Consider the following 25,137-nt stretch of genomic DNA (forward strand, 5'->3'; position numbering starts at 1 on the left):
TGACAATTCTGTTTTAGTTACATTACTATTCTTACATATTTATTTTTTAAATTGAATTTGTGTTTCGTGAATATTAGATAACCATCTGAAATAAGGTTGCACCAGTAGATTTGTAAAGGCAGTAACACAAAATTCACCCTCCAAAATCCTTGGAGATTGTGTTTCTTAAGAGCTCAAACTTAGACTTGTAAAACCGGTTAAACTATCCTGACGTACCTATTATAGGTATTTAAGAGGTACAAAGTCGTACTTGGCTCATTATCTGCTGCTACATAAAGCAGAGAAATGTCCTCATTTTGTGTCACTCATGGTTACCTTTTGATAGACAGATTTGTGTCTGTTGCTGTATTGATCAACTCTGCATTGATAATCTTAACTGAAGACTTGTTTTTTTCCAGTCCTATTGACATACAGGATACAGCAATCCAGAAAACCTGTATTTCTATGTTAGTGACCTTAATCCTTTCATTCAAAATGAGATTACACATTTTTGTGTTATGTTTTCTCCTGGTGACTGTAACTTTTCTTAAACTTTGAAGTTGAAGTTTATTTTGTCTAGTTATACTATAGTCGTGGTATGCTCCTTCTCTGTGTTTGGTGTGAAAAATGAAAATTAAATAACAGAAAATTCATCCATTTTCAACAGTCAATCAACAATCAAATGTATATTTGCCTTAAAATGAATGAAGCAGAAGTGTTATAGTCTAACCTTTAGATCCAGAATGAATACCTCATATGTGGTAACATCTGGGGCGGCAGTTGTTAGAGTCAGTCAGCTCTCAGCTGGAAGGTTGAGGGTTAAATACCCAGCTCCTGCAGCCACATGTCCGATGTGTCCTGGGCAAGACACTTAACCCCAAGTTACTCCTGCTGACTCGTCAGTGTATGAATGGATCAGTTAATACTGATGGATGCTTTATGTAGCAGACTTTGCCATCAGTGAATGGGTAGGTGTGACCTGCGTGTAAAAGTGCTTTCAGTAGTCGGAAGACTAGAAAAGCTCAATCCCCTTACCAAGTCCATCTGTGTTAACCACTTGTCTTATTATCAACCTGATTTAGTTACGTTTATGTATGTATTGTGTAACTGCATCAAAGAGTCCATGGTGTTGAAGTAAAAAAACATCTGCTGTACAAGCTTTGACTCATGTCAAAGACTCAAGTCCTCAGAACTCTCAGTTAAGTGACATATGTTGATGTATGATCCGGAGACAATGGGGCTGGGAATGTTACAGCTCCTGTCCTCATAAACTTTTTTTGTGACATCATGGCTGTCAGTCACCACAGTCGTTTTCTTTGCAGTAAATGAAGTTGTTCTTTTTGGAGGATTATTTTATAATATATGACATAATCAAATGGATTTGGAAAGACTCATACTCACATACACGTGTATGGTAAGGTGAGATTAAAGTTTTCCGCTCAACCTTTTGCTCAGTAAAAAAACATGGTTTTCCCAATATCCCCTGTTTCCTAGTAGGGTTGGGTGGAATGTTTCTGTTCAAAGGCATTTTAAATTTTTCACGGTGGAGTATCTGCACTCGTATTTTCCGTCTTTCCGCTGAGAACAGCTTTGCACCGTAACACAGCTGGCAATGCCTAAGGAGACATGTAAGCACACAGATATACCCAGGCATGCACACACAGAGTATCTGATTCAGGGCTTACTCAGATAAAGAGGTTGTTTTGTTTGTAGTTATTGTAAAGGTTAAATGATTATTTTTGGAGAATGCAGGACACATGTTTGTTTGTATGTCTGTCTGTCTGGAGGATTTGTGGAGAAAACATCCATGTGCATTTATTTCTGGTTACATCTTTATCTCTTGTTATTAAATGATCAACAACCCTCTTACTCACGCCCTCCTTTCCTCCCTCCCTCTTTATAGAATAGTTCGTGATTATCTGAGTGGAGCTCCATTTTCCTCCTACCATGAGTCCATGTACTTCTCTCGCTTTCTGCAGTGGAAATGGTTGGAGAGGTAGGTAGTCACTGCACATTACACACTTGGTAAAGAGAAATGCAAACCAATCCTTTTCCTGCGATTAAAAATATCCCATATGATCCTATACACATTCACTGATTTGTCATTCATTCCACTTCTTTATCCTTTAGACTATACTGTCTTAAAGCTTTAAGACACTGAAGTATTTCATTGATTAATACAGTAAAGAAATGAATAATGATAGAAACAACAACAAATGCCCAAACAAACCAAGGTGTTGCTGCCAATCAGTGTTTCTGTGTGTGGTGAATAATTGATGATGCTTTGCATAATGGCTGTGTAACTGAAGCAGGGTGAAAACACAGTCATCAGAGTAGATTCCTGATATTTTAGCACATGAATATGTTTGCAACATTGCATGGTCTAGAAATATTGGCATAATCTACAAGTTGTTTAATGATTCCTTCTGTGTCTCTTTGTCATTTCTCTCTTCTCTCTTCTTTCAATCCCTGCAGGCAACCAGTAACCAAAAATACCTTCAGACATTATAGAGTACTAGGAAAAGGTGGATTTGGTGAGGTGAGTGTCACTGCAATGAATAACACAAGTTGATATGACTGATGGTTTGATGTGGAATTGTGGTTATTAAAGTTTTTATGACAGATACTTTCCATCATGTTGTTCCCTTTTACTGTGTGTTTATACACGAGTTATTCAGGTTAATGATTAATGTTCTTACAAGAAGTCCTTAACAGTTAGTTAATGCACAGCTGTTAATGCCTCAATACCAGAGCTGATGGTTGTAGAAATCTTAAAGTGACACATTATATTCCAGTAGTTATGTTTTGAAAGTCTTGTTTATAAAGTGCTGTGTGTGTGATAGTGTTTCTTTGCTGCATGTTTTCCAGGTTTGTGCCTGCCAAGTACGTGCCACCGGTAAGATGTACGCCTGTAAAAAGCTGGAAAAGAAACGAGTGAAGAAAAGAAAAGGTGAAGCAATGGCACTAAACGAAAAACGCATTTTAGAAAAAGTTAACAGTAGTTTTGTAGTAAGTACTACCTTTTTCTTATTCAAACTTTCAAAAGAAATGTACTTGTCTTTTTCTGTCTGTGTGAGTGAGCGTGTGTGCTGTATGTGTGAGTATTGTTTGTTAAATCCCTCAAGTCCTGCAAATGAAATTGGATGGCACGTTTGCAAAGGCTGTCGATCAGCTGTTAACAGACAGTTGCTATGAAACGAGTTGTGTTTGTTAAATGACTTCCATGCCATGGGGACAAGCTTGCGAGTATCATTGAAAAGAAACATGTTAAGATAATAAACTAAAAGGGGGAAAAAATAGACCCACACCATACTCTACTTACCAGCTACCACTGGCATCTCAGCTTGCCACCTGCAGTCAGTTCCACATTCAAATTCATTTCGGGAATTACCCTTCTATTTTGCCTTTGCAAACTTGTCAAATTTGATTTCATTTTATCACGACGGCCTTAAATCATCTGTGAATGTGTTCCCTAATGTGTTCTCTTTTGATATGTTCCTGAAGGTGTTTATTCAAATTTACAGATTGTTCATTGTATATCTGTGTACTTTGACATATGAAGGTCATAGATCATACATCAGCTACATATGTGCCTCTACATCTGCTTTGGTCCCTCAATTTTGACAGATTTGAACTGTCTCTATGCTTTAGCCTTATTACATTGATGGATGGCTTACTTTTATATTGTCCCCACATACAATCAGCAAGTATCTAGACCAAGCATCTGATAAGGAATAATACTTTAGAAGAGAGCATTAATCCTTTATGCTGTGAGGCTAAACACAAGTCAAAGTTATTACGATTCTATTGACTCAAAGTTTAAAACCTAACACACCCATAATCCACTGAAAAGTGCATGTCGGAGTATAATATTTAAGGAACCATAGAATATCAGAGAAGTTTTTTTTGAGAAGCCCCAATGTTTAAAGAAATATTTCATTATATCAAAGTAAAATAATAGAAATACAGAAAACATTATTAGAATTGCTCTTTCTGGTTGTCCTCCAAAACTAACTGTTACAAAGTCCATTTGTGACATTAGATGTTTTTGGACCGCAGGAACTTTTTCATAGTTCTAGGAACTGTTGGAGCCCTACCCCTTATTTATTGATTCCGCACCACAGGAACTATGAACTATTTTAGTTCCTAGAACCTCGTTTAGAGGAACCTTTTTAGCTCCTGCTTCAGACTAGGTACCATGGTGGTGCGAATGCAGACAGACAAAAAGTCCCCATGTTGTGTAGTGCTCAGGGAACTCCCTAGTGGATAGTTCCTCTTCAAAAAGGCCCCAGAGCTTTTTGTTCCAAAAACACCTTTTGCTACTCAGTATATTAGTGATGCTTTGGAAGAACGGCACCAAATTTAGGCTGATTGTCCTGTAGGGGCCTTAACTAAAACAAACCCAGAGTCCTCACCATAGCTTTTGGGTAATGTTGTAATGCCAGAATTGAACACTTTACAGAGAGTCACAGAGCTTTTCATTTGTAACACGCTATGCTAAAGAAGTAAAAACTTGCTTTACAAACAGAAAATACTAAACGTCACTTCAGTGCTCTCACTTTTTAAATGTCATATTATGTGCATGTTTCAGGTGTGTCTTTCTTGATTTAATCTGCTATAATCCTGTATGCTGTATAAAAATGAAATTGTGAATTGTATTCCTGCTTGACTGTGCATGTCCAAGTCAGGAGTCCAACACAGCTGGGAAAGTAGTGATGTTGTGAGCCACTATTTTTATTTCATCTAAGTGCTCACACAAGCAGCAGTTGAGGTGTTAAAGCATGAAACAAAAATGGATATGCGTTTTGTTTCTCTGTCTTGCAAAAAAAGGAAGCATGTTTATGGGTATCAGTGGGTGTGCAAACACACAAGTACACACACTAACTCAGAGTTGGCTTGTTACAAAACCTCAGACCTGCAGCTTTTGTCGCCTGGGATCTCTCTCTCTCTCTGTGTGTGTGTGTGTGTGTGTGTGTGTGTGTGTGTGTGTGTGTGTGTGTGTGTGTGTGTGTGTGTGTGTGTGTGTGTGTGTGTGTGTGTGTGTGTGTGTGTGTGTGTGTGTGTGTGTGTGTGTGTGTGTGTGTGTGTGTGTGTGTGTGTGTGTGTGTGTGTGTGTGTGTGTGTGTGTGTGTGTGTGTGTGTGTGTGTGTGTGTGTGTGTGTGTGTGTGTGTGTGTGTGTGTGTGTGTGTGTGTGTGTGTGTGTGTGTGTGTGTGTGTGTGTGTGTGTGTGTGTGTGTGTGTGTGTGTGTGTGTGTGTGTGTGTGTGTGTGTGTGTGTGTGTGTGTGTGTGTGTGTGTGTGTGTGTGTGTGTGTGTGTGTGTGTGTGTGTGTGTGTGTGTGTGTGTGTGTGTGTGTGTGTGGTGCTGCAGGCAGAACTGATGACTCTTCATGTGCCTCTCTACCTACGAGAGCAGCTCTGTTGCCTAGCAACTCTGACCAAACAGCAGTAGTAAGGAGAAGAGTCAAGTGCTCTCTCATACCCCTCATTTTCCTCTCTCTCACTTTTCTTCTTTACCTTTTTATCAGTGCATCATACTATTGTTTAAGACATGCCTACAGTGTGTTTTAAACAATAATCCATCAAAATATTCAGTGTGTGAATGTGTTTATAGACAAAGGACAGGGTCACCTTGTTCTGAAACCCCTACATGCAGGACTGATATAAGAAAAATTAGCTTTATTTGGGCATGTTTCGAGGTACTTAGGATTATGTAAACATTAGCAACACGACCTGATTTAATTTGAGTTAAAGGCTATCTTTAACATACATCAGACCAAAAACCAAATATCTAAAAGTAAGTCACAGAAAACTAGAACAATGTCAACATTATAAATAAGAACAAGGAATCAGTCATTAATTTATTAAGGACTATCAATCAATGAATCTTTATTTGTATAGCGCCAATTCATAACAAATGTTATCTCAAGACTCTTTACAAAAAGAGCAGGTAGAAGACCTTACTCTTTGTTAAATTATCTACAATGAGCCAACATGAATCCATCATGAGCACTAAGCAACATTTAGCAAAGTTAGAGTGACTACGGAATGAATAGGTTAAAGGTTATGTTAAGAGTTTCAAGCGGAGAAAGAACAGCGTGAGGAAATGATCAATGGGCATGTTCTCGCCTTGATTGTAGAAAAAGGCAGACGATGTCCTCCCATCCTCAATCTGCTGCTTTGAATAATTTCTCTTATTTTTACTTTCTCATCATTTCAAAAAATATTTTTGTCCCAAACTATGTTTGAGTGCTAACAAACACAGATTCTGAATTGGTTAGAGATGATAATGAATCCAGTTTAAATGGCAATCATGTGCAACGACTGTTATCAGGACATTATACTGTACATACACATTAATGCATCCAAGTAAATACTTTGTCCTCCTGTGGGCACAAAACGTTTATGATTAACATAAATACAATATCTGACAGTGTTAATATGAAATACAATCAACTTATCAGGCGAGAGTTGTCTATGAAAGAAAGAATGCGTGTGCCCCTATCCCCGTGGTTAAAGAGCTTCTTTTTTTTTTTTTTAACCTCCCTTATGGTCCATTTCTGACAATGCAGTCTGGAGCAGATGGGATTCCTCCTGATGGCAGCTACATCCTGCTTGCACACAACATCACATGCACACACACTATACCCTGCATGTCATTGACCCGGGGGGGGGGAAGCAGAGCAGTGCAGAGAAGGGGACGCCAGGAATGAAGGGAGAAAAGAGAGATAGATGAGGTGATTAGTGGGGAAGGACTTCAGGGGAATTGAGCACAGAGTGGAAAAAGAAGCTTCTGCTTTCCCATATCTGTGATCTAGCTTTCTTTGTTTCTTTTTGTATACATTCCAGACATTCCTTCTGGAATAACGGATGATAATTTGGGGCATCAAAGCAACCAAATGAGACATTCGCGTTCATCTTGCCGCCCTGTCTCTTACTACTGCTCTCCCCTCTCCCTTCCCCTCCTCCTCCCCCCTTTCACCAACTCTCCTCGACTGTGCCCTCACCTCCCCTGTTACCACTTTCCCAAACTTGCCTCCCTCTCCAGGTTAGTCTAGCTTATGCCTATGAGACCAAGGATGCGCTGTGCCTGGTATTGACCATAATGAATGGAGGTGACCTAAAGTTTCACATCTATAACATGGGCAATTCGGGCTTTGACGAGCAGAGGGCCATCTTCTACGCTGCTGAAATATGCTGTGGCCTTGAGGACCTGCACCGTGAAAGGATAGTCTACAGGTTAGGTCACATGGGGGTCAGAAACAGTTTGGGCACATGTTCATGGAGGAAACGGGATACTATGCAGGATTTTGTTGGCTTGTATTATAGGTAGTGAAGGTTGGGCATCTAAACTATTTAAGACAATCCATGTTTTAGCTAAAAATGAAGACAGCATTCAGCATGGAGGCTTTTTGAAACTTTACAGGGGCGTTCCGTCTCAGAGAACTAATTCTGTACGATTTTGTCATAAAGATCCTGCAGCTGACTGAATGTCCTGAAGTTTAAAGGAAAGCTCCACCGATTTTGCACATGAAGTTCAGTGAACTTGTCAATTAAAGTTTTACTGAACCTTTAAGAACAATTGTATGCTCTCTTTTGTGGCTCTGAATGAAGTTTAAAGATAAAGAAAATAACTCCGATGATGTAATCAGGCCTGATAGAAAGTCTAAAATAAACTGGTGGTAGCGGTCTTTGAAAGAGGTGAGCGTGTACCAGGAAGCGTGAGTCCAATGACAGACACTTCCCTCATGCATCTATATTCACACACATCATATTTAGAGCAAATGTCAGGATATCCTGGCTTCTGCTGCTTATATTTTAACCCTTCCCTTTTTAATCTCTCTCACAAGTTTCAAAACTTTATTAAATTGACAAACCTTAAAAATATGAATAAAATAACTAACTGAATGTCTTACCTTTTAACTTAGTGGTACTTGTACTCTGTTCCGTTAGAGGGTTTGCAGTTGTATAGCATTTGGAAAAGCACAACTGAAAAGTCCTGAATAAGGAAGTGTCACTGGACTAATGATGTTCTGATTCCACCCAGATGTCATGTACCTGTCAAACGAAATGGAGTGAGAACATATGAACATCCATATTAGGAAAAGACAGACTTTCCTTGATCTTTGCGTATGTTTCAGACTTCAGTACACTTCACAGTTGCCATTGTCCCTGTTCTTGGCATTACTTAGAATGTGCCAGTTTTCATATTTTATTTCTTTTTCTGTGGCCATTTCCAACAGTTTGAGAAATGAAAAGCCTCAGAAGTTGAAGTAAACTAACAATGTGGCAGGTTAATTGAGAAAGCTTGCCAAATGTTTTAATAAACTGACTTGCTGCTCAATATAATGCAGAAAAACAGAGAGCAAATAAAAATGTGTGTAGTGAGCCATCTTTCAGCCGTCAAAGGAAATATTGTAGAAGCCCACTGGCACTGCCTATAATACACAATGGAAAAAAAACAATATGTCAAATCCATCAAAACACAAATATTAAACCCAGATTTTATTGTTATATTCTTTGTATTCATGTAAGTGCTAGCCTACGCTCAAAATGAACAGTGTCTGTTTTCTTTCCTCACAGGGACTTGAAACCTGAAAACATCCTTCTGGATGACCGTGGTATGTTTACAAAATGTTTTTCCTTTTGTTCATTTTGAGACAAGTTGGTCTGGTATGTAGGCACCCTGATTGTCAGAGTATATTATTTATTTCATATGGAGTGTTTGATTAAGTTATGCTGCTTACTGCTTGGTAACTAGTCCTCTTTAGTTTTCCACATCCCACCTTTCAGACACACTCCCATTTCATGTAATATCACTAATATGGTCGTATAGAAATTGGGGTCTCCTCCCAATATTTACTTAGCTTCACGTTCAGTCATTAAAGATCATTTGAGTGTTACATGACTTTTGTCAGCTCCACCTTTGAACTGGTGAATTTTGTTTTTTTCATAATTCAGGATGTCTAGTATTAAGCATTAAATCCTCTGCTTGTGAACAAAATTGCATTTTTTTCAGTGATGTAAAAATAGATTAGATAAAGTAAGAGTGTGATCTCATTTATCTATTGTTCCTGTGTAGGACACATTCGAATTTCAGACCTGGGCCTTGCTGTTCAAATTCCTGAAGGAGAGACGATACGAGGGAGAGTAGGCACCGTTGGATACATGGGTATAAATCTGTGCCTCTTAAAAATCTTCTTCCTCCCTGTTTTCAATGATTTCTTTCATCCCTTCACTAGAAATCGACTTGAAACAGTTTTTTGACCATCCCTTTACAAAATCTCAGTTTTCTTACCCCTCCTGATTAACTTCTTTAACTGAGCCACTTGAACTGACTCTCTTTCCACACTTCTCATCCCCTGCCTTAGCCCCCGAGGTGATCCAGAACGAGAGCTACAACTTCAGCCCAGACTGGTGGGGGTTGGGCTGCCTGATCTTTGAGATGATTCAGGGCCAGTCCCCATTCCGAAAACGCAAAGAGCGTGTCAAGCGAGAGGAGGTGGACAGACGAGTGCGTGAAGACCCGGAAGAGTACTCCGACAAGTTCTCAGAGGAGGCGAAACACATCTGCAGACAGGTGAGAGGGAGGACCTGACTGATGGCTTTGAGTTTGGAATTAGTGTGGCAGAGGAGGAAAGGGAAATGAAGATAGGATTATGTGGAATTTGACAAATATGAAGAAAAAACACTATCGAACCTCTAAATGATGTTTTCATTTCAGAATATGCATGTAGCCTCTCATTTGTGTTTGCGTCTGCATCGTACATGATTATGTTTATATTAAGACAGTTCATACCATTAGTAGTTTAAGAAGCCTTAGAATAAAAGTGAAGCAGCTTTTGATTCCTGCTATTCACTTAGTAAAAAAAGTCAGAAATGAATTAGTGAGATTAAGAAACAAGACTGTTCAGTTCATAGTATTGCCCCACCCAGAACATGATAACTGGTGCTTTTACAACAAAAACAAAAGTAATACCATACATTTTTAAATCAACTCATGGAAAGTTCTCTGTTTGGTTGAGTGGTTTTCATGCCTCCCCTCTGAGCAGGAGGGGACTGGGCGTATGACGTTGTGGAACATTGTGACCCGGGGTTCAGTAGATTCAAAGACTCCTGGGGGGAATGGGGGAGGGATGGCTCAAAATAGACAAGTGATCTGAGTTGTCAAGTTAGAGTCTGCTTTGAGCCCCTGCATAAATTAGGTGAGGGTTGCACAAGGACAGGAGATGCAAAGGGGAAGTGAAAGAGGATATAGTATAAATGTAATTGTTTGCTGTGAATGTAATTAGCTTGCGGTTGACAACATGGCAAGTGGGACTATTCACTGGTATCAAAATAACAGAAAAGCTAACACTTCATTAGCCTACTTGACTATATGTTCATTATTTTATCCACAAGCTCTTATAGAGACTTCATATTCTTGGGCTAATTCTGTCGATAATGTATCTTCCTACTAATCCCTAACATTCTTTTTTAGAAAGTTTCAGTGTTTAAATCTCTCCTGCCCTCTTTACTCTCCGTCCTGGTGCATGTCAGCTCCTGTCAAAGGACCCCAAGGAGCGAATGGGATGCCAGGGTCGAGGGGCCATAGAGGTCAAGCAGCACCCCATCTTCAGAAATATAAACTTCAAACGGCTGGAGGCTAACATGTTGGATCCTCCCTTCAGTCCTGATGTAAGAGCGCACACACACACAATCCTCACAGTATATGATTCTAACTATCATCGTCAAAAATAAAGGAAAAACAAAATCCAGAATCAGCTAGTAGAATATGATTTAATTAATTTATTTATTTCTACACTTTAACATTACAGGGACTATTCACATTCATAACATTTCTGTAACGTGCCAGTTTAGCCATCAAGGCAAGATCTTTTTTTTTTTTTTGGTCCTCCATTAGTGGGAAATGTAGTTGTTAGAGCAGCTCCAAGTTAAGGACAGGGGTAATCAAATGATAGAAAACCAAATGCAATGGAAAACTACTGACAAGAATGAAATAATGATAAAACATTTTTTAGACCACATTAATACACTATGAACATCTTCTACTTATTGAATAAAAAGGTTTTTACACAGATATGTGTGCAATGTCATTAAAAACCGTGTTTGGCATGTTGAATTGACAAAGGTGAACACACAGCTGAGGATTCATTGCACATGAAAAAAGTAGTTTCAGACATAATTGTAGAGCTTAGATTAGGTGATATGTGATCATATAGAGTGAAGGCTAAAATATATAAAAATATAGATCTAACAGAATTATTAATGTAGTAGTAGTAGTAGCAGCATCATAAACAAATTGGTTATTATAATTACATAATTATTGGTCACAGCAGCTAGTGGGAGCTAGTTAGTGATGAATAGGCTGAGTGAGGGAGAATTGATCACTTGAATTGATATATTTTAAAGTTTATTTACCCCCCCACCCCCCCTTCTCTCTCTTAGCCTAGAGCCGTCTACTGTAAAGACGTCCTGGACATCGAGCAGTTCTCCACTGTCAAAGGCGTGAACCTTGACCCCACAGACGACGACTTCTACCACAAGTTTGTCACAGGAAGTGTCTCCATCCCGTGGCAGAATGAGGTACTGCAAACTCGCACGCCTGAGATGATGTCATCATTCAGTCAGCGCAAACAGTTAGAATGCAACACAGCACTGGTGACATATGAATACATGTTTAAGTGAAAAAATACCTTTCTTTTCATTTCTTGAAAGTTATTAAGATAACGTGCCCCTCTTTTCCTCTGTAGATGATTGAGATGGAGTGCTTCAAAGAAATTAACGTCTATGAGACTGACGGGACACTTTGCTCAGACCTGGACGTGAATCGACCCAATCCTCCACCAAAGAGGGGCTTCTTCTACCGCCTGTTCAGAAGAGAGGCAAGTGCTAATGCTCCGCCAACTGTCCGAGGGGGTGGGGGCTAAGGTACTTCCTCTTTTCCTTCTTTCCTTCCTTTCTTCATTTTCCCAGGCCTTGTCCAAACCCAACATGTAAAAATCCTGAATCCCTCTGAATTCATTTGTTTCAGGTAATGCTGCGTTAGGGGGTTAGAATAAGGCCTGTCTCCTTTCACTTTTTTACAGCACTGAAAAAATTATGATTTTCTTCTTTTTTTTGTTTTACATTGTTCGTATTTGTTGCTTTCCAACTTTGGACTAACATGAGGTGTCTTTACTTGGTTTTTGCTTGTCTTGATATCAAGCTTTGCTTTTCAGATAGTGACACATATAAGAATATGTTTGTCAAAGGTAAAATGGTTCTACCATCATGTATTGGTTGCAGGAACTACTAAATTAGTCGGTCATTTAAACCGTCTTTCACCTGTTCGGTACTTGTCTGAACTTTGTAGTTCAAGGTTGTAACTGCTATAGGGGACCCTTCCTCCTTACCTTTGTCCCATACATTTGGTTTAGGATCTCATTATTTAAATCTCCATAAACAGAATTAAGAATAACAATCATCTCAATCATTTCAAACACCAGAAAGTCAGGATTATAAGGGCTCTCTTTCAATGAAACTACATGTAGTATTAAGAAGTTGGGGAAGTAATTAAACTGTACACAGTAGTTCCCGTGTTTTTATAAAATGTCCATTATTACGTTATTGTCTGTGGCCTTGTCCTGGTAGCATTGCTTTTGTTATCTTCCCACTATCTAACAGTTGGTTTTAAAGTGTCAGCCTCCACCTTAGACACTACAAAAAAAACGTAATGATACATTCAAGGCAAACCTGAAGTATCATCATAATCTGGTATCATCTTCAAAACGAGAGATGATGTAGTATGGAACGTTGCTCATGATAGTGATATATCCTCACTTTTGGTTCTTCCCAGGTATGTTTTAAGAGCAGTTACAGCGACGATGAGATTGAAGAGCCCTCTCGACTTTAAACCACTCCTTTCACCTGCCTCCTCCTCCCCCTCGCCGCTGAACTTAGCTACAAACTCCAACCGAGCGGGAATCTTAGGAACTCAGTGAATGTTGACCTGTATTTATGAGCTGTATTAAAAGTGTATTATAATTAAAGAAAAAAGTATGAGTTTAAAGATTTTGTACATTTGTACTTGAATTTATGTCTAGATGTATATTTTCACTAAAGGTTGTATTGTACAAAAAGCCATAAAAGTACCACTTGAATGCTTACATTACATTTATTTTCCTTTTTATTTACTTTTAGAATGAGTATGGAAGTGTATCTGGGACTTTTTTGAAGAAGCACAGCAACATATGTTTTTTTTAATTTCTCAATGTAGCATAAGGCCTTTTTTTTAATCTGTGCTGTATGTTTGTCATTTATTTTGCCAACACAACTTGTTAGTAAATGAAAACCACCTGGTCCCGTATATATATAACTAACTTTTAGCCTCCACACCCCTCATGGCTCAGGTGGTTCTGAATGAAGCTTGTTGATATAATAGATAAAGGGGAAATAAATCCATTCTAACGTTTCTGTATTTATGCCTTTGAACATGTTTTGTAGATCTCGACTTGTCCCCCTTTATTTCACTTTGTTTGGAAAGGATTTTCCACGTCTTTCTCTAAAGCAATTTTGTCCCATTGCACTAGTTTGAAGTGCATATCTAGTAAACAGTCCTCTGGATGCTTGTACAAAATTTGATTCTTGCAAAGTGTGGATTTACTTCTGATAATCTCTACGTCAGCATGTGCAGCAATACAAATCTTTTAAGATACAAAATAAATAGCTCTAGTAATAGGCTTCCCTCTGTTAAAGAAGGCCCGGTAATTAGCATTCCTGAATCTTTCCAAATACGTCTTCAGCTGATGTTAGACAGTGTTGCCTTTGGATGCAAAGCTGTAAAATCAAAGTATGTTACATTATTCACCCTGGCCAAAAAAAAAAGTGTGATTCATCTTTATTCCTAATCCTTTTTTTGCTTCTTTAAATTAGTTGCTTTTTTTCTAACATGTCCAGTTAAGTTGAACCTTGTTTCCCAGCAAGGCAGAGGGAATTATATTACTTAAAATATCCCTGTAATTTGCTACCCATATATAGTGAATACTAGAAAGTTTAGGACAGGTTAACTAGAGAATGAAGTGGAACATAGAGAAATATGTGGAAGAAGACACTGTATTACCTATCTGAATCTACAGCTGACAAAGGCCTCATCTAGATAGAAAATGATGGTTGCATAAAACTAACTTGCATCAATTTAGCTGTTAGCAGCTAGTAACCCCCGGGCTAAGTCAAGATGCAGCCTGCTTTGGCCTGTGCCTGCTTATCATAGATAGCATGTTGCCTCTTAGACACATATCATGCTTCATAACCTTCACTCAGAACCTGCTGCTTAAGCTGTGTTTTTTTTTCCAGATCCAAATAACATTTCTGCGATCATAACTACTCCAGTGAAACCCTTTATGTTCTTCTCTCCCAGGCCTGACCTTAGGCAGTTGATTGTGTCTGTTGTAGGCATAAGGGAATCCTGTTTAAAAACTTTCCTTATATAGTTACCGTCAGCTGTGCACAGGAACAGTCAACCACTTGCAGAACCACAGCTGATGTGCACTTAATGTCTTATTTTCTTATCGAGTAATCAAAATACGAACAAATACTTTTTTCTGTACATTACCCACAATGTTCTAATACGTTTGTAAAATGTTAACTTTTTTTGTGTTTGTTATCAGTGACATTATGGAGGCATTTTCAGACAGTTTTCTTCTGAGCTTTGATTTTAGGGCTGTTGCTGTTTAATCACAACCATCTGTTTTAATGCTGTGAATACCCAATCTGGACATGTTACCCGTGCCGGTGTGTGTGTTTTTGTGTATGTATTAGACTGTATGCAAATACAGCTTTTATTCAATGTAGTGCATTGAAGTACAAAAATACAATAGTTCATATTCATGACAGGGCTTGAATGTCACAGAGTTGAATTTCAAACTATTCAAGACTGCTCTCATTTCAGATGGTACGCATAAATACCCCATCTCTTGGACTAATTTGGAGAGTTGGTTCTTTTCTAGAAATGTTGTCCCCAGTTGCACATTCCATCATGAAAAAAATCAGGAACTGAATGCGTGCATTAAGCTGTTGCTGGCTTGTCGTCACTTGAGTCTTTGTCTTTTTTTTTTGTTGCTCTCAGGCACATCTTGTTTTTCTGTTTCTTTCGCCTATGTAGATTTTAGCCTTATAGCTCTTTAGCCTCAAAAACCTTGTAAATTTTGTATTTCTAACCTGTAACTAAACTCTAACACACACTCAGTCACTCTCACAGGGAAACTAAACTGTGTTTGCCAATCATGCCTCAGTCATTGTTTGAACTTTACTCTTATGCCATCCATGTTGCAGTAAAGCGATTCTGTTAATTTCATTGCACTATTGTGTGTTTTGACAATGACTATAGGAAGTGTCTTTAACTTTTTTGCGAATGATACCAAAAGCTACATTGAGTAAATTCTACTTATTTTTAGTGGGGAAAAAAACTGAAGAAAGACTGACAGCCTTTATTGTACTGTATGTGCCAATTACCAAGTTAAGTTCTGTCATCCCGCCTTTTTCAGCCTCTTTATCATTCCGTCCATCCTCAAAGAAATTCCTACACATAAAGGAACTTTAAACTGCTCAACAGTTTTGAATGTCCGCACTAAGTGCATTGTAATGCCTGTTTTAAAAAAATACATATGTTTTATTACTCAAGCATGTATTGGTTTGTAATACTTCAGGCTCCTTGTATATGTAAATGATGACCTTCTAGTGCCAACATATCTCACTGGTATCTGAAGACAACTTTATAAATGGCAAGGTGACCAGCTGAGTTGGCCCTGTTTGAATACATGACAAGCATTTCTTCTCTTCTGCCTTCCCCTACAGCGGTGATGATGAGTCTCCCCCTAATATAACTGGGATGGTGCTCAGCAGCAGCATTAAGAGATGGAGATCCTCAGTTTCTTGATGTCATTTGAGTCTAGTTTTTGGATAACCACCATTAAATGCCAGGAGCTCCTTCTGGGTTTGATACTGTTCTTTCTGTATATGACGGATATGGGATTTTTTTAAGGAAGGGAGGTATGACATGCATTGTTCGTATTCAAACAGGACCTGGGACTTCTTGATTTTTCTTCTTTTTTAGTAACTGTACAGTCATGTCGTTCAACCACTGCAGTCATTGTTAATTCTTGTACAAGTTGTATCACTGGTTGTTGTACCATATCTGACATTTGTAATTATAAAATAATACACTGCCATTTGTATAAAAAAAAATACTTGTATCTTGTCTTATTTTTGTCAAGTATTGTTTGTTGTTAATACATGAACAAAGATGGAAGAAAAACAATTAAGGAGATAAAAATGGGGGGAAAAAATGTATTAAAACCTATGCTGAAAAATGCTTTCAGGAACAAAAATAGTTTCTAGATAATCAATATATTATTGCAATGGGAACAAAACCAATATCTGTATGCGTGGTAGGGGCATCAGTCTACGGAAAACCAGAATGAAGAATGAATGGCCTATCAAGACACCACAAATAGATCCAGTGATGCCTGAAGGGGCCAAGGCATTGATGGAAAAACGATGCATAAAATGACCCAGAATTTTCAAATGTCCTACTGCATCCACCACTGACAGGATGTTGTCTACTGATAAATAATTAATTTAAATTCATCCACCAAAAGCAACCTATTGAAGAAGTCAGTTTCAGATTTAAATTCATTCTCTCCCACTGTTTCAGATGGTGTGTAGAATAAGCTTCAGCATAATAGCATAAAGGTGAGTGTCAAATACATATTATTCCTTGTGTGTGTTTTTTTCTCATTGATGTGGTTAACAGTAAACCCTCATCCTTCCAGTATTGGCCAAATATTGTTTTTTTTTTTTTTTTTGCAATCTGCCTTTCAGCGATCCCGTGACTGAAAACAATAACAACAAAAGAAAGAAAAAAAACCGTAGTCACTCATTGGTTCGTTCACAAGTCATTCAACGTGATAGTCCACTCCTATTGGCCGCAGACTTTACAGCCCTGCCTCTTCTGTCAACCTCTTACACATCCCACTTCCTGGTTAGATTCGTCCGGGGGAATCGCAGCGCTGCAACAAATATGGCTCTTTATCCACCATCATTTCGTCAGTTTAGGAAAACCATTAGTGAAATATAAGAGATATATTGCAGGAGCAGGAGGCGGGGAGGCGGGGTGGTTGTCACGGGCAGTGTCTCGTCACTACGCACCGCTTGCTCTGTCTTGTTCCCACTCTGCTAGCTACTTAGCTCTCATAGTAAATATTAGCTCGCACAGCTAGCTGGCTTACTGTTGATTGATAAAATGGCCACCATGGAGAAACTGATGAAGGCCTTTGAGTCTCTGAAGTCTTTCCAGCAGCAACAGGGCCCACCGACAGCAGAGGAGCTTGTCCAGAAACAGTAAGTTTATCATCTTCAGCTCTGGGTTACACTCTTATTTGGCTCCCTAAGGTGCCATGTAGACAAATAACACCCCCCGGGGTGACCCAAGGTTTAGTCTCCTGGCTTGAAGCTAGTTAAGCTAACATGAAAGCTATACATCTTTTAAGTGTAAAAGATTAAGCTTTGATATAAACGTATTCAGTGTTTGAGCTTTAAGTGTGTCCAAACACTTGCACCACTGATGTTCACATGTGAGTGTGAGCTGAGGTCACAATGTGTTTTTATGATCATTTTAGAAGACGTGCTCATTGTATCAAATCACATGCAAGAGAGGTCAAGTGTTGAGTTAAATCATTCAGTGTCAATAAGCTGCTACTGAACAATTATGTGTGAAAAGCAACGCTCAAAATCTCAGCGTAATGTTTAGTTAATTGATCAGAAGGGCAGATAAAAGTACTTCTGGGCTGTGTGATGCTCCAGCTGTCCAAACTAGACTGAAGGGTAAGGTGTCAAATCAGATGGGCGGAGTGACTGTCAATAGTTGTTGTAATGTGGCAAGACAGAGCTCACAATCCTCCGACAAGCCAATACTGATTTCAACAGGAGTGATCAGACTCAAACAGGTGCCATGTCTTTTTTTTTTTCATCCGGCCACTGTTTCTCGTCTCTGGTGGAGTACAGGGCTGATGTGGACCCCAAAGAGGCAGGGCACCACGGCTTCCAGCACACTGTGACTGAAATCATCTAAATGAACCATTCTGTCTCGCTCGTAAACAATTATGAAGTCCATCAAAAAGGCTGGTCCAAGTTTTCCAGTTGGGTAATGTTTCCTGTAGTTGGTAGGCTCAGCAGCTTGTCAGCAAACACACCTTTTCTGACGATGATAGTCCAGTAAGATGACAGATATTGACGTTACAGTGTTGGTTTACAGTCAGGACACAGAGGGTCATGAAGGTTAAGAGTTGTGAAATGGGGAGAGTAGGGTGGGTTGGACGTCAGTCAGCGCCTGACCTCAGATGCCTTGTACTTCATGGTAAGCCCCAGGTTGGCAGGAGCCAAACCCCTCAGGAAAAAAAAAACACCTTTGTGTTGAATTCCCTGTTACAAAACCTGCCTCCATCACTCTCACAGGCTTTGGTAACTTTGAGGCTGCTGAGCCAGGTTTGTTGCTCGCTCACCCAGCTCTGGTTTGTGGACTAAACGGCTCACCCTCTGGCCAGTTCTTCCTTCTTGGTACCATCTGCCTTTGATATGACAATCAACTAGTTATCAGACTAGAAAATAGGCATTCATTTGCTATCTTAGCTATTTCCAGGAAATGTTGATTCTTAAGGATTATGTCAAGCATGCAGGCTGTGTAAGTCAGGTTGGTTAAAGTTGAATCTAATTTAACCAAAAGCTCTTAAAAGTGTTGAAAGAAAATGTAGGTGAGTAAGTAATGACCTGCTGCTGTATCCTACAACACTTGCCTAACTTTCCAAATGGGCATTATTTTGGATATTTGGGAAAGTTAACCACATAATGGGACTCTGAATGGTTTCTCAGGCTTATAAAAAAATACATGTGACAGTCATACTGCTGTAGTATCGCAGCTCTTGTCCTGACTTGGCTGTTCGTAGTGATTGTTCTGCATCTCTCCTGTTATAATACAAGAGCTCGTTGAAAAAGTGGGCTGCAAAAGGAGATTAATATCCTGTGTCAAGTGGGTTTTGCAAATGTCCCACCCCTTTAGGAGGTCGGGGGGAGGTCCTGGGTCTTTTCCCTTTTAACTGGAAAACATGAGAGCATATTAAGTCTGATCCCATAATCACCATCACCTGTCACCAAAGTCAGGCCAGGCTTTATTTTATTAGATAGTACTATGAACTCTGTTGCAGGTTGAAACTAGTGTGGCATGAAATATTATGAGCAAATGCAACAAAGTGATTTGTGCTTAGAATTATTGAATTTCCTTTACTTTGATTAGCAAATGAAGCCTAACCTTTCATTCTAAGGAAAACATCTTCAGTGTTGTCCATGCACTAGTCTAGTATCACTGTCATGACTGTGATGCAAGCTGGGAAAAACACCTGAAGAAATTGCCTTTTTGTAGTCTGCTTCTTCCTGTTTGACATTCTGTGACACGGCTATGGAACCGGCTGGTCCAGCAGTAAGTGTTACCATGGTTTCATCTTACCTTCTAATCCTGCCCATCTTTCCTCCTTTACAGGAAAAAGGAACAGGCTACCACGAAGAAGGACAGGGTCACCCACTGCTTGACAATATGTGAAAACATTGTGGCTCAGTCTCTGAGGTAGGCCTGATGATTGAATACAAAAATCTGTATAACAGTTTTATAGCGGGGAGGTGTTAAAACAATGACATAAGAGTTATTATTGCTAGTAAGGTTTCATTTGGGTTACATTAAGATAGCATAAAATTGACCACTTATGATTTTCTGCACAGCGACTGATTACAGAATATCAACGGAGTGTGTTAGTGCCTTGGCTGGACAGTAGACACAATGTGACATATTCATAAAAATTCGTAGAACCAAAAGTTGCTTCGAGTGATGAAATTCTAAGAACATGTTTATAGGAATTTCCACTTAAAGTTAAGACTAGATCCTGCTAAGGATAAGTTATTCACGAAGCATCTTGGCCCTTAAGAGAACTCATCAGGGGAAACTAGTTAGGATGATTTAAAGAGGCTGAAGAGTGTCTTCAGCAGAGAAATGATGGAGAGATAGGAGAAATGTTCTCTGAAAACTGAACGACCTAACTACACCAGGATTAAACTATGTCTATAAGGGCGAAATAATGTGTATAGGAGAGGGCTAAGCAGGAGTACAGTATGAGGGAATGGCCCTGAAAAACATGCTACAGTACTTAACAATCCGAGGAGCTAACTTTTTGATAATGAATGGATGAATGGATATTAGTATAAATGCATGTGTAATGACATTTCCCTCACATTTCTTCTTTATGGTGCTGGGAACAGAACGTCTCCAGAGTTCCAGAAACTGCTCGGCATCGCCATGGAGATGTTCCTGCTCTGCAGTGATGACAGTGAATCAGATGTCCGTATGGTAGCAGATGAGTGCCTGAACAAAATCATCAAAGTGAGCAAGAGCCTATATTCCACCAGCAAGGACGAATATGTAGTTGATGTGACCAAATGTGTTATCCCCTTTTAATTGGACTCTGTTAATGGGAATTCATTTCAAATCAGGTGGAACAGCCATGTTGTCCAGAATGATCATTTTTATATTTATCTTCAGGCACTGATGGACTCCAACCTTCCTAGACTGCAGCTGGAGCTGTACAAAGAAATAAAGAAGGTAATCAGAGATATACCTGTGGGCCTCAGTCTAAAATGTGCTTCTTGTAGAGTGTTTAAAGACATCACACTAGATTGCAGAAAATGTACTACTATGACGGTAGTAGAAATGTTAATGATTGTTTGTGCATCTTTGTAGAATGGTGCCTCCCGCAGTCTAAGGGCAGCTTTGTGGAGGTTTGCTGAGCTTGCCCACCTCATCAGACCACAGAAATGCAGGTAAACACATTAATGCCTTAAAGTGGTTTAACCGAATTCACAAGAAAACAAAATGTATATTAAAGTATGCCAAACCAAGAGGGGAAAAGTCTGCCTCCAAGATGAATCAGGTATGGTGACTGTCTAAAGAACAAATTCTTACCACTTTTTTTCTCTTTTGATCCAGACCCTACCTGGTCAACTTGTTGCCATGCCTCACCAGAATTACCAAGAGGCAGGAGGAGACAGTACAGGAGACACTTGCTGCAGCAATGCCTAAGATCATGGCTGCCCTGGGACACTTTGCCAATGATGGCGAGGTCAAGGTAAACACACAAAGCAAAGCATGAGTAGAACTCAAAATATGTATGAAGGAGCACTTCCTGGACTCAGAAAGTGTAGATTTGAGGTGCTCTTTGATTGAGATATCAAGCAGTTAGGGACTAAACAAGAAAAACTCCTAAAAAAGTAAAAATGTCTTTATTTTCATTGTGTGGTCTTGTAGACCTTAACAACAGACTTTGATGTCTTCCAGCATGAAGCCTTCATCAGTAAAGTAAAATACATACAGACTTTGGGTTACTTGCTGATAAAGGCTTGAGGCCAAAATGTGCCAAAATCTGTTTTTAAGGTCTACATGACCGTGCCAAAACGAAAGTTGTACATTTTTCTTTTTTTTTCAAAACAACAAAAAGTATGGAAATTGAGAGGTAGGATAATAAAAGATACCATGTTGAAGAGTAAGAAACATTCGGTTGGCACTTATTGGAGGATGTGCGCTTAAATCATTTCTTAAAAGCTTTCTTTCATCAGAGCTCATCCATTTGTGTCCCAGGTGCTGCTCAAGTCATTTATTGCCAACCTGAAATCCAGTTCCCCCACCATCAGACGGACAGCGGCCAGCTCAGCTGTCAGTGTGTGCCAACACTCCAGACGCTCGAGCTACTTCTACACCTGGCTTCTTAATGTGCTCCTGGGTAGGATACAAAACACTTTTAAATCTATAAAGCTTACCCCAACTGAAGTTTGCAAGCTAGATTTGTTTCAAACTAATAAGCATCTAGAACAAGACCACAACCACCCTGACCCTCTCTCCCATTCCAGGTCTGCTTGTCCCAGTGGATGAGGAGCACCCTAGTCACCTAATTCTGGGGGTGCTGTTAACCCTTCGCTATCTGATGCCTCTGCTGCAGCAACAAGTTAACACAGCCAGCCTCAAAGGAAGCTTTGGAGTCATGAGGAAGGAGGCTGATGTTCAGCCTACTCCTGAACAACTTCTTCAGGTAGAAAGAAGAGAACAATTGTGTTGATGTCTGGGTGCGTAGAGTCATCATAGAGTAATGGCTTAATTTTCTACGTGTGTGTGTGTGTGTGTGTGTGTGTGTGTGTGTGTGTGTGTGTGTGTGTGTGTGTGTGTGTGTGTGTCTACAGGTGTACGAGCTGACCCTACACTACACACAACACTGGGATCACAATGTGGTCACGGCGGCTCTGGAGCTTTTGCAGCAGATGTTCAGGACTCCCTCTCCAGAGCTTCTGCACATGCTCATCACCCCTGGCAGCATTTCACATGTGACTGTGTTTCGCCAGGACATCGAGAGCCGCGCGCGCTCTGGCAGCATCCTTGAGCTCATTGGTAAAAGATGATTTGATTTGTTATCCCCCTTCATAAAGTAATGTGGGTGCTAGAGTGTTACACATTGTCATGAAGATAAGCCTCTGTATCTGCTGTAGCTACCTATTTATTTATTAACCCTTACTGACTGACTTTACTTAAGTGGTATTGTTTCTCTACTCCGGTTTCTGCTTCAATTTCTGTTGGTGGTCTTTTTTCTTTGCTTGCTCTGTCATTCCTTGTTTTCTGTAAATAATCCCTGCCAAGTTGTTGTTTTTTTTTTTTTTGCTCTTGCTGCTTTTCACTTCCTCACCTACTGTTTCTACTTCCTGTTTTCTGCCAATGCCAGTGGGAGGGTCCTCCTGCAGTCCGCTCCTACTCAGGAAACAGAGAGGTGACTTGTCTATTTATCTCCTCTGGTCAACAAAGCCCGTTATCTGATGTTAAAGGATTTGGCCAAATGTTCCTCTGACTGAGTCACTGATGGTGGTTGATTATTGTCCTGATGTGTAGAAGCTCACAGCTCTGTTGTTATTTTCAATGCACTCAGTTGAAGGTCAATTTGTGCCACACAGGATTTAGTCTCTTTTCCTCTCTTAAACAAGTCTTAGTGTTGATGTTTTGTTCACATTTAACCTGCTGTTTCCAGGTAAAATCCTTTCTGGGGATGAGGATGGGCTGGAAGATGATGCGGAGAAAACAGAGGTCACTACTGGTTCCTTTACAGGTAGGAAGCACCCACTTGGATTGATTTGTCAACAATCTAATCTTCAATATTTCTTAAACAAGATAGTCAGGCCACTTCAAGCAGTAAAAACATGCTCTGTGAATGTCTCCAGCATCTGTTGTTGGGGCAGATGGCTCCTCCCCGGCGCAGGTGGACATCATCACTGAGCAGCCACGCTCACAGCATACCTTGCAACCTGGTGAATCTGTGGACCTCAGTGCATCCTCTGAGCAAGGAGGCGGGACATCTGCATCAGACACTCCAGAGTCACCCAACGACAATGAGGAGGAAATGCTGAGTCGGAGCTCTAGCGGCGGTGCCAACATCACTCCAGAGACGGCTGACTACACCACACCAGAGAATGCTACCCCTGAGGGAGGGCCCTTAGGAGCAGGCGGGACTTTGCTCGGTACTAATGACCGCTCGCTTCCGCCCAGTGACTCCTCCCAGACCACCACCGAGGGACCGGATTCAGCTGTCACTCCTTCAGACGTAGCAGAACTGGTCAGTGTGATTATGAGCATGAACGTCAGATAAAATATGTTTAGAGAATAGAGTTTGATAGCAGATGTAGGTAGACAATGAAAAACATAACTATTTATTAACATTAGTTATAGTTAATGAACGCTAATAACCTTAATGGCATAGTTCTCTGTAGATGAATAATGTTGCACTTCTTTGAATTTCACTTTATTGGATGGGAAAACCCTTTCATTCTAGTTGTTTGAGCGTCAAACTTCTATATATGAGAAGGTGTTTAAGTCGTTAACCAAAAAGTAAATTTAACTAAAATTACTGTAAACAACTTCAAATGGTGCTGTTATCCTAATGTATAGACATTAATTTAGTATTTGCTTTATAATATAACTTCAATAATAGAAGTATCTGAGAAAAATTCCATGTTGAGTACCAACACAATTATAGGGTATAAATTATAACAAGACTAGAAACCATAGGATAGAAAGTGATGAGTGTTTCAGGTGAAACGACAATATATCTAAATCCTCTGGGTAATGGATATCAGTCATCTTTTAATACATTCAAAGGGTTAAATGGAGTACAACATGCAATCTACTTGTGTGGTCATGTTTCAAATCTTGGCAGTTAATATTAACATGCTCCCAATCAGAGGCCTTTAAATACGCGATTGCCATACTAACAATTCCACCTGTATGGTCCTGCCCCTTCTGCTTTGTCCTTCTCCCAAACCCGGCATAGTCTCAAACTCCATTGCCGCGGGTGAATGAGCCTTCCACCCCCTCGCCACCTTCCACTGAGGGTCCTGATGCCACAGACAGCGACTCATCTGTCTACACAGCGTCCTCTTCCTCTTCGTCATCGTCTTTCTCTTTCTCCTCCTCCTTCTATGCCATGTCCTCTTCTAGCTCTAGTGACAAGGTCAGACAGTTGGACATTTTGAAACAAGTTAGAGGGGCTTGCTTGAACCTGGCTTTCTTTCTTCATTCGTTCTTCTTTTCATTCACTTGTCCGTGACACAGAATTTGCCCTGCCGATTGCTACTTCCCCTCTCTTGCGTCCATTTGTAGTACGTCATGCCCCTTCCTCCTTTCCTTGTTTCCCCTGTGATGCTTTTAAGGACCTTGGCTCGAAGGACCTTGTTTACAGGAAGAAGTAGAAGCATGAATTCCACCTATTCCTCTTGTTTTTTTTACCCGTCCAGATTTGGTTTCCTTTACCTTTCAAGAGTCTGTGAAAGATATTTGTTCCACATGAGGCCAAATCTAATTACATTCTTCTATTAAGAATACTTAATACAACTGGCTTGGAAAAATACGTTCTCTGCAAAACATCATGTATGTACCTTCCGCAAGTTTACTTGATCAAAGAGGAATTTATTCAGAAATTGAAGTTTGGATCAAGAGCTTGCTCCTCTATTGCAACCAATATTGTAGTGTTCTCACATTTGTGCTTACTGTTTG

The 25,137-nt window shown here is 39.8% G+C and overlaps 2 protein-coding genes across 5 annotated transcripts in view; both read left to right on the forward strand.

Moving 5' to 3' along the window:
* The window catches only part of grk4 (G protein-coupled receptor kinase 4), a 44,651-nt gene extending 29,458 nt beyond the window's left edge, over positions 1 to 15,193 (forward strand). The window contains exons 6-16 of one of the 2 annotated variants that reach the window (XM_020641329.3): positions 1,883 to 1,975; positions 2,455 to 2,518; positions 2,848 to 2,988; positions 7,027 to 7,217; positions 8,562 to 8,599; positions 9,061 to 9,150; positions 9,350 to 9,558; positions 10,518 to 10,655; positions 11,427 to 11,564; positions 11,732 to 11,909; positions 12,817 to 15,193. In XM_020641329.3, the coding sequence (XP_020496985.1) occupies positions 1,883 to 1,975; positions 2,455 to 2,518; positions 2,848 to 2,988; positions 7,027 to 7,217; positions 8,562 to 8,599; positions 9,061 to 9,150; positions 9,350 to 9,558; positions 10,518 to 10,655; positions 11,427 to 11,564; positions 11,732 to 11,908 (1,279 nt within the window). In that variant the 3' untranslated portion in view covers position 11,909; positions 12,817 to 15,193. The remainder of the gene's footprint in view (positions 1 to 1,882; positions 1,976 to 2,454; positions 2,519 to 2,847; positions 2,989 to 7,026; positions 7,218 to 8,561; positions 8,600 to 9,060; positions 9,151 to 9,349; positions 9,559 to 10,517; positions 10,656 to 11,426; positions 11,565 to 11,731; positions 11,910 to 12,816) is intronic. The other variant, XM_020641328.3, reaches the window with a different exon arrangement.
* Positions 15,194 to 17,020: 1,827 nt separating this feature from the next.
* The window catches only part of htt (huntingtin), a 36,404-nt gene continuing 28,287 nt past the window's right edge, over positions 17,021 to 25,137 (forward strand). Inside the window, exons 1-12 of one of the 3 annotated variants that reach the window (XM_065953838.1) lie at positions 17,021 to 17,357; positions 19,549 to 19,632; positions 20,319 to 20,439; positions 20,599 to 20,658; positions 20,797 to 20,876; positions 21,043 to 21,181; positions 21,691 to 21,832; positions 21,960 to 22,138; positions 22,287 to 22,491; positions 22,820 to 22,864; positions 23,120 to 23,197; positions 23,310 to 23,701. In XM_065953838.1, the coding sequence (XP_065809910.1) occupies positions 17,260 to 17,357; positions 19,549 to 19,632; positions 20,319 to 20,439; positions 20,599 to 20,658; positions 20,797 to 20,876; positions 21,043 to 21,181; positions 21,691 to 21,832; positions 21,960 to 22,138; positions 22,287 to 22,491; positions 22,820 to 22,864; positions 23,120 to 23,197; positions 23,310 to 23,701 (1,623 nt within the window). In that variant the 5' untranslated portion in view covers positions 17,021 to 17,259. The remainder of the gene's footprint in view (positions 17,358 to 19,548; positions 19,633 to 20,318; positions 20,440 to 20,598; positions 20,659 to 20,796; positions 20,877 to 21,042; positions 21,182 to 21,690; positions 21,833 to 21,959; positions 22,139 to 22,286; positions 22,492 to 22,819; positions 22,865 to 23,119; positions 23,198 to 23,309; positions 23,702 to 25,137) is intronic. The other 2 variants (XM_065953835.1, XM_020641330.3) reach the window with 2 other exon arrangements.

Source organism: Labrus bergylta, chromosome 1 (assembly GCF_963930695.1).
Source record: "Labrus bergylta chromosome 1, fLabBer1.1, whole genome shotgun sequence".
In the NCBI taxonomy this organism is placed as follows: Eukaryota; Metazoa; Chordata; class Actinopteri; order Labriformes; family Labridae; genus Labrus; species Labrus bergylta.